The sequence below is a fragment of the Balaenoptera physalus genome (assembly GCF_965194825.1).
Source record: "Balaenoptera physalus genome assembly, chromosome: 2".
Taxonomy (NCBI): Eukaryota; Metazoa; Chordata; class Mammalia; order Artiodactyla; family Balaenopteridae; genus Balaenoptera; species Balaenoptera physalus.
This window is the reverse complement of record NC_138883.1, coordinates 141,183,797-141,200,193: the sequence shown is the minus strand read 5'-3', so window position 1 is coordinate 141,200,193 and position 16,397 is coordinate 141,183,797. Positions and strand designations below refer to the sequence as shown.

At 49.6% G+C, this 16,397-nt stretch overlaps 1 protein-coding gene across 5 annotated transcripts; it reads right to left on the bottom strand.

Moving 5' to 3' along the window:
- Positions 1–511: 511 nt before the first annotated feature.
- Positions 512–11,699, bottom strand: AEN (apoptosis enhancing nuclease). 5 transcript variants are annotated; one of them, XM_082449933.1, is made up of 5 exons: positions 11,552–11,639; positions 8,751–8,899; positions 5,814–6,390; positions 3,206–3,406; positions 512–2,616 (listed from the first exon to the last, which is right to left on the bottom strand). In XM_082449933.1, the coding sequence occupies exons 3-5, from the start codon at positions 6,324–6,326 to the stop codon at positions 2,380–2,382; spliced, it is 951 nt and encodes a 316-aa protein (XP_082306059.1). In that variant the 5' UTR covers positions 6,327–6,390; positions 8,751–8,899; positions 11,552–11,639; the 3' UTR covers positions 512–2,379. The 5 variants fall into 5 exon arrangements, with proteins under 5 accessions (XP_082306059.1, XP_082306060.1, XP_082306058.1 ...); XM_082449934.1 differs by lacking the exon at positions 11,552–11,639 and adding an exon at positions 11,263–11,348; XM_082449932.1 differs by lacking the exon at positions 8,751–8,899 and having other exon boundaries at positions 11,552–11,699.
- Between the last annotated feature and the right edge of the window lie 4,698 nt (positions 11,700–16,397).

Below are 16,397 nucleotides of genomic sequence, written 5' to 3'. Positions count from 1 at the left end.
GAACAGTAGTTGCCAGGCGTTGGAAGGAGGAGGGAATGAGGAGCTATTGTTTAATGAGTATAGAGTTTCAGTTTTGCAAGATAATACAGTTCTGGAGACGGGTTGCACAACAATGTGAATATATTTAACACTACTTAACTCTACCCTTAAAAATGGCTAAGATGGTAAATTTTATATTGTGTATTTTATATTTAAAACCAAAAAAAGTTTTTAAAAATAAAAAAAGTGAGTACATACCTTCAAAGAGAAACAAGTTTAATAAACTTGTGCTCTATACTAGGGCAGTTATAAAATTTTCAAAAATAAACTATAGTGGGAAGCAGCTGCATAGCACAGGGAGATCAGCTCGGTGCTTTGTGACCACCTAGAGGGGTGGGATAGGGAGGATGGGAGGGAGACGCGAGAGGGAGGAGATATGGGGCTATATGTATATGTATAGCTGATTCACTTTGTTATAAAGCAGAAACTAACACACCACTGTAAAGCAATTATACTCCAATAAAGATGTTAAAAAAAAATAAAAAATAAAGGAAAAAAAATAATAAACTATATAAATTCTGTAGTATTTTCTTGCTACATCCCAAAGCATCATCTTGAAAGCCGCCCACCTCAAAGGTCAAAGCACCCAGCAAGACTCAGCGCCCCAGCATCTCCACAATCCCTCCCCCAAGCAACCCTCCCACCCTAGCTAAAGAATTCAAAGAAAAGGCCGCTTTACCCACTTTTCAATTGAGTTTTTTTCCAGGTTTTACAACAAAGCTGATTTTAAACCCAGTACATCTCCCCACTGCTAGCAGCTCCATCCTTCCTCAACCCACAGACCAAAGAACCAAAGCTACTTCTCAACTGAGAGTGTGGCTTCAGCTACAGACATTTAAGGAACCCAGAACAAAGTCCTGGAGCCAGGCCAGGTGTGGTCAGTGACTCAGCCAGCTCCCAGAACAATCTGCGGCCCTGCTTTCGCAGTTGCGTGGTTTCAGTGTCTCTCCCTTCCTGGCCCTGCTGCTTTGCTCAGACTGACGTGAAATCCACACATCACGGGGAACCGTGAGAGCCCGGAACCTCTGAGTTGTCCTCAGAGGCCTGTGACCCACCTGCTGGAACAGCCACGAGGACAGTCCTGTCTGGGTCAAAGCCACTCAACGCAAGGGCGTGTTCAGGTGTTACCCGGAAAGCCCAACACTGATCCTTAAAACACAGCCGCTCGCACTGACCTCGGCTTACTAGGCGCCAGGCACTGGGCCAAGCACTCAGCACTTCATCCTCCTAACAACCCTGTGAGGTAGTGGTGTCATTATCCCCATTTTACAGACAAGGGAACAGACTCAAGAGTGAAGTCACACACTTGCCTAAGTCTCAAAGCTATTGAGTGATGAGCAAAGATGGGGCTCAAAGGTTCTGTGTGACCTGAGCTCTGGGTTACCCCAATACCCCCAAACTGCCCCTTAGGAAACAAGGAAAGAGGGGTAGGGGATGAATCCCGACACAGAACATTTTTAGAAATCTGGAGAAAACCCAACCACCACAGTGATTGGGGGCACCCACCCGAGTGCAACAGCTGCACAGCTGTCAATGCCCGGCCCGGCCCCAGGGGACCCGCCCTCTGCTCCCCTACAGACCCGTAGCCTTGCTCTCAATAAATAAAGATCCCTGTGGGCAATTCTGCACAGGGGTCCCAGAATTCAAACCGCTGTCTTGTTTCTCAGACTTTTGCTTAAGAGAGCCTAGCGCTGGGTGGGCAGGAGGAATGCCTGGCTTGGGTCAAAATACATATGCCAGTCTCCACCCAAAGCCTATCTGCCTTCCCTCCTCCCAGAATAGTGCCTGGTGACTTCTGGTGGTGAGCAAGTGAGGACCCAGCTCCCCACGAGCTGTGGTCTCTGCTATTCCACTGTAGCCTGGCAGCTCCTACGATGGCTACAGCCACAGTTCCAGTTCTGAGAGAAAGGGACAAAATGACCCTTGAGTGGCCTTAACTCTGTAGCTTCAGGGCGTAGTTATTCTCCTGAAAATGACTGTGGAGGAAGAGGTAGATGGTGACAACAGGAAGAGAGCTTTACCCCAGGGCACTGGGGCGAGACAAGGGAATTCTTGAATAGGGACACCCACACCCCCCGCCCCCAAGCAGGGAGAGATCATCCCTTTAGAGAGCACAGCCTGGGGGTGGGAAGTCTGCCGCGCATCCCCTACTCCTGCTGGGCTCTGGCAGCTAGCCCACCTGCCATTTTCATGGTGCCTATAAAGTGCCATCAGCAAAACCACAGAATCGGGGACTGTGCTGTGGGCAGATGGTCCCAACACTTTAGGCCCTGGGGGACACTGGTGGCATCTGGCCCCAGCCACTCCTGGTCCCCGCTCCCCAGTGGAGCTTCTCCTGCCTCACTCCGTTCTGCCCGGTGCCTCCCCTGTTCCTCTGCTGGCGCCCTGGGCCGGGTCCTCCGGCCAGTACTGGTCCTCCATGTACTGCTCCATGTCTGTGCTGCTGTCGGGCTCTCTGTCCTCAGGGTGGGGTTGGAGGCTGCTGGCCTCCTGCTGTTCCCACTGCACCTCCACCAGCCGGTAGAGCTCCATGGCCGTCACGGCGTCTTCCACCGACGAGTGCCCGTGCTGGCCCACCTGCGGACAAGAGCCCACGCATCACTGTCCGCAGTCCTGGTGGGGGCCCAGCGGCCCGGGCTGGGTCCTGGCCCAGAGACGCATACTCTCAGAATGCGGGTGTACAGCCTGGTACAGTGGGAAGGGCATGGGTCCTAGTCACACAGACAAACGCTAGAATCCCAGCTGTACCACAAGCCTAGTTTCTTGAAGCCCGTTTCCTCAAATAGAAAACCTGGTTAAAAATCCCTGCTTCAAAGGCTTGAGGAGCAGATGGAATTATGAATGTGAAGCACAGCAGGAGCAAGAGCGATCAGCTGCCCCTGACCGAAGGCTGCAGGAGATGGGGTTCTACATGCAAGCGTGGGGACAGAGCCAGGAACTGGGTGGGAGACAGATCTGAACGACAGCAGCCCGGGAGGGTGTGGCTGGCTGTCACAAAGCGCCGGGGAAGGAGGGCGGTGGAGAGAAAACACCCAGGGCTGTGTGGACACGCGGGAGCCCCAGGACTGGGACTGGCATGCTGGAGGCACAGCCCCCGGCCTGTCCGTGGCCAGGCCAGCATGGAGGCCAGGCCCTCTCGCTCCCCCAGCCCCCCTGCACCATGCACCTGGATCTTCTTGTGCAGCAGCTGCAGGGCCAGGTCCTTGAGAGAGACGCGGGTCCGGGCGTGGAGGCTGGGCTGGCTGAGGAGGCTGGGGACATAAGTGGTGTCCCGGGTCTGGCCCCGAGGGTGGATGTACTTGAGGGCCTGGAAGTCATTGTGCAGGGCGTGCCCCACCAACACCTTGCCCTTCAGGAGCTTGAGGATCTGTGAGCAGAGGAGGAGTCGGGAAGGCCCCACTGTCAGGCGGGCACAAGACACATCCTGACACCCTGACCAGTGGGTGCGGGGACCCCTCTGGAGTGAGGCAGCGCAGAGGGGCGACCACGGGCTCCACTGTCAACCAAGTTGCCCCGAGTTTGAATCCAGACCATCTACTCACTACTTGCTATAATCAGGGGGCCACTTAAGCTTCCCCCACACCTGCAAAACAGGAAAGCTGGCGACGGCATTGGTGGGGTGGTAGTGAGCATTAAGGGGCTCTTGGACGGGTAAGTGACCCGATACAAGCACTCTTTCCTGCCAGCACAGGCTCTTCTCTCTCAGCCCGGAAGACCTCGCCAGCCCCCCGGCACCCGCCCCCCACCAACTCCTCTCAGGCAGGTCTCAGCTTACACATCAGGAGGCCTCCCCCAACGCCATCAGGACCCCTACTGTTCTCTCCTTCGGGGGATTCACCACATTTTCTAAGCACACATTCAGCTCTGCGTGGCCTGTCCGGCTGCCCCCACTGTGAGCTCATGGTAACACGCAGGGACCATGTCTGCCTGGACTAGTGATGCTCTGTGACAGCTCAGCACACGGGAGGGGGTCAGGGTGAAGTCCCAGAACTGTGCCAGGCACTGGAGACGTATCACCAACGGCAGCTTGTACAGCATTAATGAACGGTCCTTATCTTCAGGATTCTGTCCCTTTGCCCCTCTGCTGTACAGGACTCCCGCTTCTCACCCTCGAAACATGCTCTCTGGCTCAGCTCTGACCACCTACACAATGCGCGCCTCTCTTTCCTGCCTCCCGCCCTCCTCAGGCCCTAGGGAGGCCACGGGCATCTCCTTATCACCCGCCACCAGCCTCCCACAGCTGCCTCTGCTGGCGACATGTGGTTTATCGCTAAACTCAGCCTTCACGGCGTATGGATAAGGTGCATTTAGACTTTAGTGGTAGGGACGGGCCACACCACTCTAGTCACCACCCCCCCATAACACACACACACACACACACACACACACACACACACACACACACACACGCCACGCGGTGGGAAGGCACCCAGCACACTCCACACTGGCTCAGAGTCCAGGCAGATCCAATGTGGTCCAGCTCTTGGCAGGCTGAGGGAAGCACGGGGGAGCTGGAGGGCTCACCACCTACCTCCCTTCCTGCTGCTTCTATTCCTGATCAACCTGCTTGATAAATAACCTTTTGAAAGAAATCCTTAGGGTGTATCTTATGTGAAAAAGGAAGACACAAGATGACTAATATCAGTATTTCCTAAATGCACCTTATCTCAAGAATAAACCAGAAATGTTAAGTAGTTCTGCTACAACGCTTGGTTTGAAAATGCAAAATGTTCCAACACGGTTGATATATTAGGATGTGACTTGAGAATAATGCAAATTTCGCCCTTGAGAAACAGAAGGGTGAAAGTGAATGCGGAAACCTCACCTAGCTGAGCAGAGCCACTGGGGAATCCAGAAAGCGCTCACGCCTTGCAAGCCTACCAGCCAGTGCAGTTCACCAGCGTGCTGCCTGCACCTGGCTTCCCACCTCCTGACTTCGGGTAACTCCCTCAGCCCCTCCCACAGCGCAAGCCGCCACCCGCCCCCCCCCCACCGCAACACCCACTTCCCCGAGCGCTCCAGGTCTTTTCAAGGCAAAGTGCCGTACTTACGCATTTCTCAACCACTGAACCTGTGCAAAACTGTGCTCCCACTGTTATAAGGTTTCTATCTTTTTATTTTTGGGGTGTCATTAATGAAGTTTTTTGGGCATTGTGTCCCTAACCCCTTTTTCCCCATCAGCTCTGGGGTTTTTATCGTGCAAGTTTACACAGCATGACGGGTTTTTAGGAACGCACACACCAGAGCCCTCCCAAGGCCTAGAGACCTGCAGGATCAGAATCTCTACGGAGGGATCTGAGGACAAGGATCCAAGATCGTTAACAAGGATTTAGGTGTTTCCTATGCTCGAGGACGTTTGGGAATTCCTGTCATGTCAGTGTGGTCCCAACACTAATTTTTTTCAAAGCAATGAAAAACTAACATTAAAAAAAAAATACCAAAACATTTAACACCTGAAGGTGACAGCACTGTGGGCCTTACAAATTTTACTCAGACACATAGTGCTTTTATAACAGAAAAGAAGCCGTTTCGCATCTTACAGTTGGCGCGGCCTCTCCACAAACACTATCACGTGGGACACCCCAGCACCCCTTCCACGCAGGTAGGGCAGGATTTCTATTCACCCTTTTCTATGGAGAGGAAACCCAAATGTTTGGAGAAGTTAAGTAACTTCCCCAAGGTCTCTCGCTTCTAGTGGCTAAGTGTTGACTCAGACCCGGGGCTGCTCTTCCCAGCCCATCACACTGACCCCAAGCCCCCAGCCCTGCCCTCACCTCTTTCTGGGCCACCTGGAAGGGGATGGCCTTGCGCATGTGCTGCCTGGTAATGCCGCTCCAGCGAGTGCGGTAGTCCACGATGGGCATCTCAGGCTGGATGTACTTGTCGTAGAGGACCTCACCGTAGTAACTCACCACGGAGCAGCGGGCCAGCTCACTCACCCGCCCTCGGGGTCCCGTGCCCACCATCTCACAGTCGATAGCCACGCACTTGCTGGGCAAGGGCCCAGCAGATTCTCTGGGGGTGGGCTTTCTGCTGCATGGGGCACCTCCAGATTCAGCCCTTGGACGCTGCCCCACACTACTGGCGGCTTCGGTGCCTGGGGAGGATCCTGGCTCCGGGGGTGTGCTCCGCAACCCATGCTCCTGCAGCAAGGCCTTCCGGGCCAGGAACCGCTGGTGCTGTCGGCTCTTCCTCTTGTGTTTCCTCCGAAGCACATCCTTGGCATTCAGGCTGGCCAGGGAAGGGCACAGGCACTGGGCAGACTCTGGAGCTTCCCGGGCCACCATCCCAATCAGCTCACCGCTCAGGGCAAGGGAGGTCTGGGAGGTAATCTGCCTACAGGGCAGCAGCCTGGGGAGAGAACACATACGGCAGAGGGGCTGAGTGAGGAGTGTCCCAGGCCAGCCCTGCCCCTCCATCCCTCTCTTCCTCCCTCCCTGCAGTGCTCTACTGCCAGGCTGCCCCAGAGCCCTACACTTTGTCTCAGCATCCCAGATGGAGTCAAGGACCTATTTCAATAATAATTGCACTCATACAATTGATACCACCTGCAAAGCCACTGTTTTAAGTACTTTACATGGAATTACTCAATCTCCCCAACAACTTGAACAAAGCATTATTATCCTCATATTACAGGTACAAAAACTGAGGCATAGAGGTTAAGTAACTTGCCCAATTAATACATAGACAAAGGCTGATGTGAACCCAGAATCCATGCTCTCAACCTCCAAGCCATAGCTTACCTCCAATACCATTAGCATCAAAACATTTTAGAGGTATGGCTACGAGAAAATAAAGGTTACAGAAACGGCATATATATGATATCTTATTTTAAAAAAACAAAAACAAAAACTTTATGAAATGTGAACGCAAGACGCACAGCAAAACCTGGAGAAAATATTTCACAGGAAGCCCACAATAGTTGTATTTTTGGTATGTGTTAACTAAAATGATGTAATCTAGTAAATGACTTTCTTCTAATTCACTCATCACAACACTGTCTACAAACATTTAAATACAGTTGGACATGTAGTTTAATCACTGAAGCCTCCAGGCACTGGTGTGCTGGTAAACCAGCTCAACTCTAAAAGAGAAAGAGAAAAAGCCCTGACCTATAGTGCTGCAGATTCCTGTGGTACCTCCCACAAGCTCTCCATCCCTGAACGCTGGGTTGTAAAGAGATGCTGTCACACACCACTGTCATAGGAAATATTTGTTGCTCACATGGGTTTGCAAATCCCATGCAATAAGGATGGCATCTTCCCAACAGTGAAGGATGTAGCTTGGAAAACCTCATCTTGTTTGCTGTACTAAGTCAGCCAGTATGTTTTGAACACACCAGAAAACCAGCGCTTTGAAGTAGACAGAGCAGGGGCTAACTCAGCTCTGTATAAGTTACCTAACCACTGAGCTTCAGGTTCTTTGCATGTAAAATGGCCCTACTACCCTTCCCGTGTGAAGAGGAAAAGGCACAATCCATGTGTGCTAGGATCTGCATATATTTTTTAAAATTATTATTCTTTATTTTTTAAAATTCTATTGAAGTATAGTTTATTTACAATGCTGTTAATTTCTGCTGTACAGCAAAGGGACTCAGTTACACGTATATATATTCTTTTTCACAGTCTTTTCCATTATGGTTTATCACAGGATACTGAATATAGTTCCCTGTGCCATACAGTAGGACCTTGTTGTTCATCCATCCTATACATAATAGTTTGCATCTACTAATCCCAAACTCCTAATCCTTCCCTTCCCCACCCTATTATTATTAAGAATACTAATTATTAAAAAAAAAAGAATACTAATTATTACAGTCATTTGGTTCATTGATCTCTCTTTAGTCAAGACTATATACCTTGATGTAGCCTTTAAAATCCTTATAGATGACCAATTTTAGTTGCATCTGTATTCATGAAAATGCTATTTCCTAGTACATCTGGGTAAAATTTAGCTGCTCATCCTTAACTCCTGAATCAACTATTCTTAATAGGAACAAAGGGATTTTCTGTGGAGTCAGCAGTGTCATGTCCCAAGTTTCCCTTGGTTAGTGTATATTTGGATTGTGGCCAAATCCCCATTAAACTGCATATATTATATGCTCCCTGCATATATATACATATATATATATATATATATATTTAAAGGACTTTATCTTTTTATTGTTTGCCTTTTATTTATTTATTTATTTTGGCTGAGCAGCATGCGGGATCTCAGTTCCCCAACCGGGGAGCAAACCCGTACACCCTGCATTGGAAGCATGAAGTCTTAACCACTGGACTGCCAGAGAAGTCCCTTTTGCCTTTTTAATAATTTGCTTTTTTATTTTATTTTACTTATTTATTCATTCATTCACTCATTTTTGGTCACGCGGCTTGCGGGACCTTAGTTCCCCAACCAGGGACTGAATCCGGGCCATCCATCCATCCATCCATCCATCCATTCATTCATTTATGGCCACCCGGCTTGCGGGATCTTAGTTCCCCAACCAGGGACTGAACCCAGGCCACGGCAGTGGAAGCGCCGAGTCCTAACCACTGGACCACCGGGGAATTCCCTCCTGGCGTGTATTATATGCTCCCTTTCCCCCAGAGGTGAAGACTCCTGCTCATGGTTGGTAACCAGTTCTTCCCAGGCCAGAGCTGCCTCAGCCTGGACTCCCAACCCACAGGCCTTCCTCCTGCCTCCCTTCCCACTCACATCCCCCCTACCCTTTCTACATCCTCCAGGAAGCCCTTCTGGAACAATCCTCCGGGTTGCACAGGCCAATGTCACACTGAGGCCTCTGGGGTCCCAACTGTGGCAAGAGCTGGGCAGAGAGTTACAAAGAAAGATCCTGGACTCCAAGAGTTGAGTCTCACTGCAGAGACAGAAACGGAGCAGAAGGTGTGTGAAGGGCTGCGTGAGAAGTGCCAGGGAAGCAGGACAGGCTGAAGAGGTTAAGTCTGCGTGAATGTGGAACAGTAGTCCTCCAGGTAGAAGGGAGAGGAATCAGTGGACATGTTAGGGGCAAAGGCCTGAAAAAAGTACCCCACCTTCAGCCTGATGCCATTTGGGCGTAAGGCACAAGGTAGGGCTGGCTGGAGGAACTGCCCCTGTCCGCTTTTTACCACTCCACCTTCTGTCTGCACTCTGGGAAGCCCATCACACTCTGGTGGCTTTTCCTACCCCAAGGTGGTGTCCCTATACTGGTCTCGGCGGGTCAAGCGAGGGAGCCCCAAAGGCACCTAGGGAGGTCACTGAAAGTGACCTTCTCAGGCACAGTAGCCCTGACCCCGGACAATTACAGTCTAACTGGGGAGCAAAGAAGTTCACCCCTCTCTGCTCTGGCAGCACAATCAGAGAATTTACTGCACTCTTCAAAGTCAATAGTTACATACAGCCTACCTCAGAGCACTCTGAAGGCAGGGAGAGAGCTTTGTTTGTCTCTGTCCCTTCCCCTACAGCCAGCCCGGGACCTGGCATGGAGCAGATCCTCTCCAGAAGCTGACACCAGGCCTGCTATCTGCCAGACTGTGGGGACTACAGAGCTGGAAGTGACCACATCCTCAGGGAACTCTGGTTTGGTCGGGAGAGAGATAGTCAGAAACTTACAAGAGTGTGCTCAGGATGGGAGCAATGGACAAAGGACCCATGCCTGAGTCACCAGGCCAGGTATTTAAAAAGCAGAAGCGCTAGGTTAGAAAAACCCTGGCAGTGGAGGGGACACTTTGAAGGGTTTCAGAAAGATCCACCAGGGAGCCCGGGAAGGGAAGGGCATCCAGACTGAAAAAAACACAGACACAAAGTCCAGGAGGCAAAGCACATCCATTGTGGGAAAGCAAGGAGTTTGGTGCAGCAATTGGAAAGCAAGGAGGTAAGGGGCGAGGAGATGGGTGCGGTGTGGACAGTGAGAAAGAACTGTTCCTGGAGAGTGGTAAAAGTTTGGGCTTAATCCAGAGGTGGATGGGAACCAATCTCCCTAGAGTTCTAGCGCGAGGGGGATCACAACTGCCATATAGGAAGAGACCTGGAGAACATACGAATCTGCGCAATAGCAGCAGAGACTAAGAGAAATGGGAGGGGAAATGAACTGCCATTTGGTGATGCCTGGGCCAGGGGGAGGCACGGTGACCCATCCTGCCTCACCCTCCCTCTGCTTGCTTATCCCTTCCCCAAGAAGTCTTCTCCTTTTTAAAAGGGCTCTTAACTGTAATCACCTTCTTCATATTGACAAGTCACATATTAAGGCTGACAAATACAGAACCTCAATTTGTCTCAGCCCAGTAATGGGGAGGCCTAAGAAGACAGAGACCCACTAATAACTGACTTTTGTAGGGGAGGAGGGCCCTTTCCCTTCTCTGAGACGGCTAAGGACCCTACAGGTCAGGAGCTGAGGCCAGGACAAGGGTCAGTGGCCTCCCTAACACTGTTGGCAAGGTTTCAAAGAAGCCAGAAATTAGGATCCCCGAGAAAAAAGGTCTCTGTGGCCCTGGCCCTGTGTTGCAAGAGATGAATGCAGTTCTCTGCATGCCCTGACCTAGCTGACACGTCAGAACCAACAATTAATCATCAAGGGCACACCTTCCTCATCCTGGGCTCCCACATGGAGCTCAGGGAAGCTCAGGAGAAGTTTTGTTCAAATAAAAGTATTTCAGTGAGGCAAACAAATCTCTCTCCAGCCCAGAACCAGCACTTTGAATCAGCAGCCACCAGGCCTTTGGGCAAAGGCCCAAAGGAACCTCAAAGTCAGAATCCCCAGTGGCCTCAGGGCCACCAACCTGCTGGCTGATCAGGAAGGTGGGCAGTTCTAGACCCCGCTCTGGCCCTAAAGAGCTAGATCAACTGGACCAAGGCACTGTCTCCTAACTTAAAACGAGGGTTTATGAAGTCCAGCACTGAACTAGGTTAGGGGCTTCCCCAACCTAGTCTGTTTAAACGTCTGTTTAAAAGGCTGATTTCCAGGCCTACTCCCCACACCTTCGTAACTGCCATTTGGGGAAACGTGGCCTGGAATCTGTATTTCAAAGAGTGCGCGGCCCCACCCCCTTGCCATGATACTAATAATCGCCCGAATTTGAGAAAAGCTGGCTCGATAAGATCCCCTGTGCTACTAAAAAGTTCACGAGACGAGAACAGTCAGAGGAGAGCCCTGCACTATCTCCCCCGGCGCCGGCGTTCCGAGGAGTGACGTGTGGGAGGCCCGGCCTCACCCAGGGAAGGACTGAGGCACTGGTCACTCACTGGTCGCGGCGGCCGGGCAGACACCCACCAGGCCGAGTCCCATCGTCCAGCGCCGCCCACTCAGGCCCGAGATCCGCGAGCAGGGCGGGATGGGGGCCAGGCGGCGCCCGGGGCCAGGCGGCGCCCGGGGCCAGGCCTGCACTTCGGAGAGCCCGGGAGCCGGCCCGACCCGGCCGGGCGTCCCCCGCCACAAGCCGGGGGCGGACACACCGCGCGGGGCCCTGCGGCCGGGGACACGTCGCGCCAGCCTACCCGACCCCGCGATCCCCAGCATGGTCCCCGAGATCACCTGAAAGCCCCGCGAGTCTTCTCACGCCAGCACGTGGCGTCCAGGGAACCTGCAGCTCCAACACGCCCGGGCAAGCCCTCCTCCGGCCGCCAGCCTGTTGGCTTGCTGAACCGCAGCGCCCGCCTAAGACCTCTTCTGATTGGCCGGGAGCCTGGCTCGCTGCGGGTTGGCGCTTGGGAGCGTAAGGGGCGGGGACTCCTAGAGGGGTGTGGTTTGTGCCCAAGGCTGGCCCAGCCCGCGGGAAATTTTAAAGCGGTTGGAGGGGATCGTGGCCTCCTATCGCCCACTTCTGCTCCCACTTTTGTCCAATCCATCCCGCTCCCTGGGTCGGGATGTGGGCTCCTATGAGCTCCGTGCCACTAAAGGCAGGCTGACTTACAGAGTACACACCCACATTTGCAGAATAGGAATAACCCCTACCCCCTCTGGTGTCGAGGGGTTTCGGTGAAATAATATACACGATGGCCACTAAAAATAAGATTTTTAAGTCAGGTTTGCTCCTTCGGCCCTACTTTTTCATTTATCCTTTTGCGATACTTTACTCATAAGTAATAAGTTCCTACTATGGGCTCGGCATTGGGATACACAGAATAAGAACAATCACTGGGGACTCTAGTTGCTCATGGTTTGGTGCAGTAACAGAGGTTAACAGATAACAGTGCAACGTGAATAATAAAAACAATAACAATGAGTTTGCATTTATTATGTGAGCATTAACAGTGTGCCAGGCAATACACCCCTTTAATCTGACGAACCCTTTGAGATTTGTACTATTATTTCTGTTTTACGATTAAGGAAATAGACATTTCAAGAAATTAAGGGAAAACAGCGAGGGTCCAAACAAAGACCAACGCAGTCAGATTCCTTCTAGCTCCATTGTGCAAGCAGCAGTGGCATCGCAAATGTACCCAGAAGGCCAGGGGTACATGTTCCAAAACTTGGCTCTTTCTGACCAGGGTACAGATTTGAGGGAAGCAGGACAAAGGAGAAGGCCACTAGAGGGATAAGGCTTTCCACTCAGATTCCTGAAGGCTTGGGGGAGCTGGAAGGAATTCAAGCCAGAGCTGGTTCACCAGCGGATTTGCGTTTGGGGAAGCTCACTCTGGCTGCAGCAGGAAAGGAATGGACCCGGCCTGGAGAAAGAGGCGTAGGTGTTGGGGTGATTGTGGACATTCAGGTGGAATAAGATCCCGGTGGCCAGAGTGGTAGAGAGGATAAAGAGCTTGGGACAGATTCCAGAACTCCTTCAGAGGCAACATTGAGAGGACAGAGAGCAGAAGGGAAGGGGATGCAGAGCAGCTGTTTTCAGACATGGAGACTTTGTCAGAGGCAACTCTCGGGGCAAGGAGGATTTTAAGAGAGTCAGTAACCGGATCCTCGACTCCCATGGGACTAGACCTGGGAATGGACCTGGAGTCCTTGGAGTCCAGCTTCCCTCTCCCTTTTTATAACCAGCTGTCTCCCACTTTACAAAGGAAAGTCACACACACACATTCTAAATCTTGCTCTGTGGTATTACCCTGGGAAATAAAAGTAGTCTTGGGAAAGAAGAAAAATAATGATAGGGATTGAGTAGGATAATCAAATAGTCAGCTTAGAAACCCCATTAGGGGACTGTAGATAGGGAACTTTAGGAGGTTTTGGGAGACCACAGTAAGATTAATGATCACTCAAGAAAGCAGGTTTACTTAACCACAAAACCAAGCAGGCTTGCCTGGCAACAAAACCATGTGACAGAAGCACGAGACATGCCCCAAAACAATAAAACAATGGTGGCATTAGACCCACATCCTGCCCAGTGAGCTCAGTATAGAAAGGTGCTCATTGTACAGAGACCTGAAATAATTTTTAAAGTCCTGGCTTGACTATGTAGGGACAAAAAACTCCCCTGCCCAACCTGGACGAGGAGTTGATGATGGAAGCATGACGTCTACTCAAGAATGAAAAAGAAAGTGGTCTTTTCCCCCTCCCCACTTTTCCTTTGATTATAAATCTAAGTTCCCACTAAGTTCTCGGGCATGGCACCCTCTTGCCCGCCCGCTTGTAAGCCTCACAAGCGTCCCATTCTAATAAATCACTTCTTATCTATCACTTTGCCTCTTGCTGAATTCTTTCTGCACTGAGACATAAAGGACCAGGCTTTTCGGAGCCCCCCCCGAAATGACACCTATCAGTTTCAATAAGACTGTTCTAAATATGCGTTATTATTGAGGACTGGGCAAGAAACCCTTCTACAAGTCTGGTGGGTTTCTGATTCTTTGCTTTCGCTATGATCCGAGGAGGGTTTAATTATGTTGCCAGCTAATGGGTCATTTAAAAAATTTTTTTGAGGCTAGATAATTATCAGGAATGAAAAGAACTGACATTGCCAGAGAAAACTGCTTCCACTTCTATCTGCTTTTTATGTGAACAATGTTTTTATCAGTGTTTACATCCATAAAAACAAAACAGAAGGCCCAACTCTTTCCCATTCTTGCAAAAAGTGATATTCATCCCCAGATTTATAAACTTAATGAAAAATAACTGGCTCCATCTATCTCCTAAAGAGACATGTTTCCAATGGCATTTCTAATTAAAACTCACTTTTTATGTGTAAAGATGATTGCTCATATAATGAAATGCTGTATATTTATCATGTGCTCACTTGTAATAGAAATAATAGCAACAATGTCTCAATCCAGAAGGAAAAAAAATAACACGTAGAACCTCATGGGTCGCAGGACATTTTTCTAGAGTTAACAAGTTCAAATTGATATACATAATTTTGTGACATAAAAGTATGATCAGGTTCTCCAGAAAATATTGCCAAGCATGAAAATAGATTATGCTAGGATAAATCTCCATAGTGGAAGTTGAATGGAAATGTAAGTTGAAGAAGAAAAAAGAATGTTGCATGTAATAAAAAACAAATCCAGATTTAGTAAGGAGAGACTTTATTTGAAAGGATTAGCCAGGTGGGTGTTTGGGAGGGGATATTTATTGCAATAGAGAAAATGCTCTGCTAGTTCTCAAGCGTAGGCAAAAAGGATTTTCCTTTATAGGGAGGAGTAAAGGGGGCTAGAAAGAACAGGATATGGGGGTGGCAGTGACCAGATCCCAGATCCTATTAGGTTAGTAGATTGATATGGTATTAGATATGGATATTGTTTTAACCTGAGGCCAGCCTATTCCCTGGAGAGGTCATTAAGGAGGGATTGTAAACTGGCTCTGGCTGAGGTTGAGTTCAGGGACCTAGGGGAAGAAAAGAAGCTTAACCAAAGTTTGGTTAATGAGCGTTTTATTCCAATTGATCCATGGGTCCAGCAGTTCAGCTAATCATCAATGAGGCAAAGAATGGGAATTTGGAGTGTCCGTGCCAGGACTTGTCATAGGTAAACAATGGGGGAATCCTGGAGTCTTATCAGTCATATGGGGCAGGGTGTTTCTTTGCAGTAACTAGTTTCTGGAACACAAAAGGATGGGAGAAATTTCTTCACCATTGCTGCTTTCCAGGAGCATAGGACTCAGATAAAATTTAACATTGATGGTAAGAGTTTTTTCATGTATTTTAAAAATGGTTAATGTTAGTATCAAATTGCTCTGCTATATATGTGTCCACTACATTCATTTACAGACACATTTTTTAAAAAGATGTCAATATTTACGATACATCATTTGTAACTATCACAACTTACGATAGAAAATATTATCAAGCAAAAAAGTTGAAGGTCCACAAGTATACAATATGGATGGCCCAGTACTGGCATCTTGACTGTGAATGGCAGTACCTCCAACCCCAACCTTTAGGGACTTCACCTTCCCATTCCTGAAATGAAACTATCTCCTCCTTCCACAAAGACTGGGGCTCCTCTATAACAGACCCTTTTGAGTTGGGGCTTGGGGGGGAAAGCCCATGATCCAAGCCCTGCCCCCAGGGACCCCACCCTATCCCCCCCAACCTTGTCAATCCAGAAGCACTTGAGACATCGGACTTGACCTGTGCTTTGTGCTTACAAATCATTATGCCACACTCGAAGCACCATTCTGCCTTCCTTGCATGCCTGTTTTGAGGACTATTCGGGATGCTACAGGGATCCCCATGTTGCTGGACCAGGTGCAGACCTGAAGGCGGGTGTCGATCTGGCCATTTTTTGTAGCAGCGATTCTCTAAGTGTGGTCCTAAACCAGCAGCCTAGGCATCACTTGGAAATTTGCTGGACCTACTGACTCAGAAATTCAGGGGTGGGTGGGGCCCAGCGATCTGTGTTTTAACAAGCAGATTAACAGCTTCGTCATGCACGCTCAAGTTTAAAATACGATGTGTTAGAGGGTATGAAGCGGACACAACCTGGGAGCCAATGTAAATAACTTATTTTATTCAAGCACATTCCCGCTCTACTAGCACTCTTGATCCAACAGTGACTTTGAACCTACCTGGACACAGCCTGTCACCAAGACAATTACGGTATTTTATACCTTCTCCCAACTCCTGAGATTTTCCGGGATTTTTAGAACCATGTCAAGTCTCACATGACTGACTTTTTGTGGAAAACTGGCAAGATTTGATCCAGGGGAATTTTATTCTCCACCGTTAACTTTTTCCATTCTACACTACAATTTCTTCACATATAAAATTAATCTGTAATTATTGCTCAATCTTGGCTGAACATTAGAATTGCCTGCGGAGCTTTAAAAAATATTGACACTTGGGTGACACCCCAAGATTCTGATGTAACAGGTCTGCAATGTGACCTGAATGTGGAGATTTTTAAAGCTTATCAGGTGATTCTAGCTTGCAGCCAAGATTGAGACTGGGCGCTAAGGCGCAGCTACCTACAGGATCCATCAGAGGGCGCTGCCTCCTTGC

Bases quoted from the DNA above. Each gene is read 5' to 3' on its own strand.
- AEN (XM_082449932.1), bottom strand. From the start codon at position 6,326: ATGGTGGCCCGGGAAGCTCCAGAGTCTGCCCAGTGCCTGTGCCCTTCC. The intron at 3,407-5,813 runs GTGAGGGCAGGG...CTCTGCTCACAG, and splicing joins TCCAGGTGGCCCAGAAAGAG to ATCCTCAAGCTCCTGAAGGG. The intron at 2,617-3,205 runs GTGCATGGTGCA...TCTTGTCCGCAG, and splicing joins TGCTGCACAAGAAGATCCAG to GTGGGCCAGCACGGGCACTC.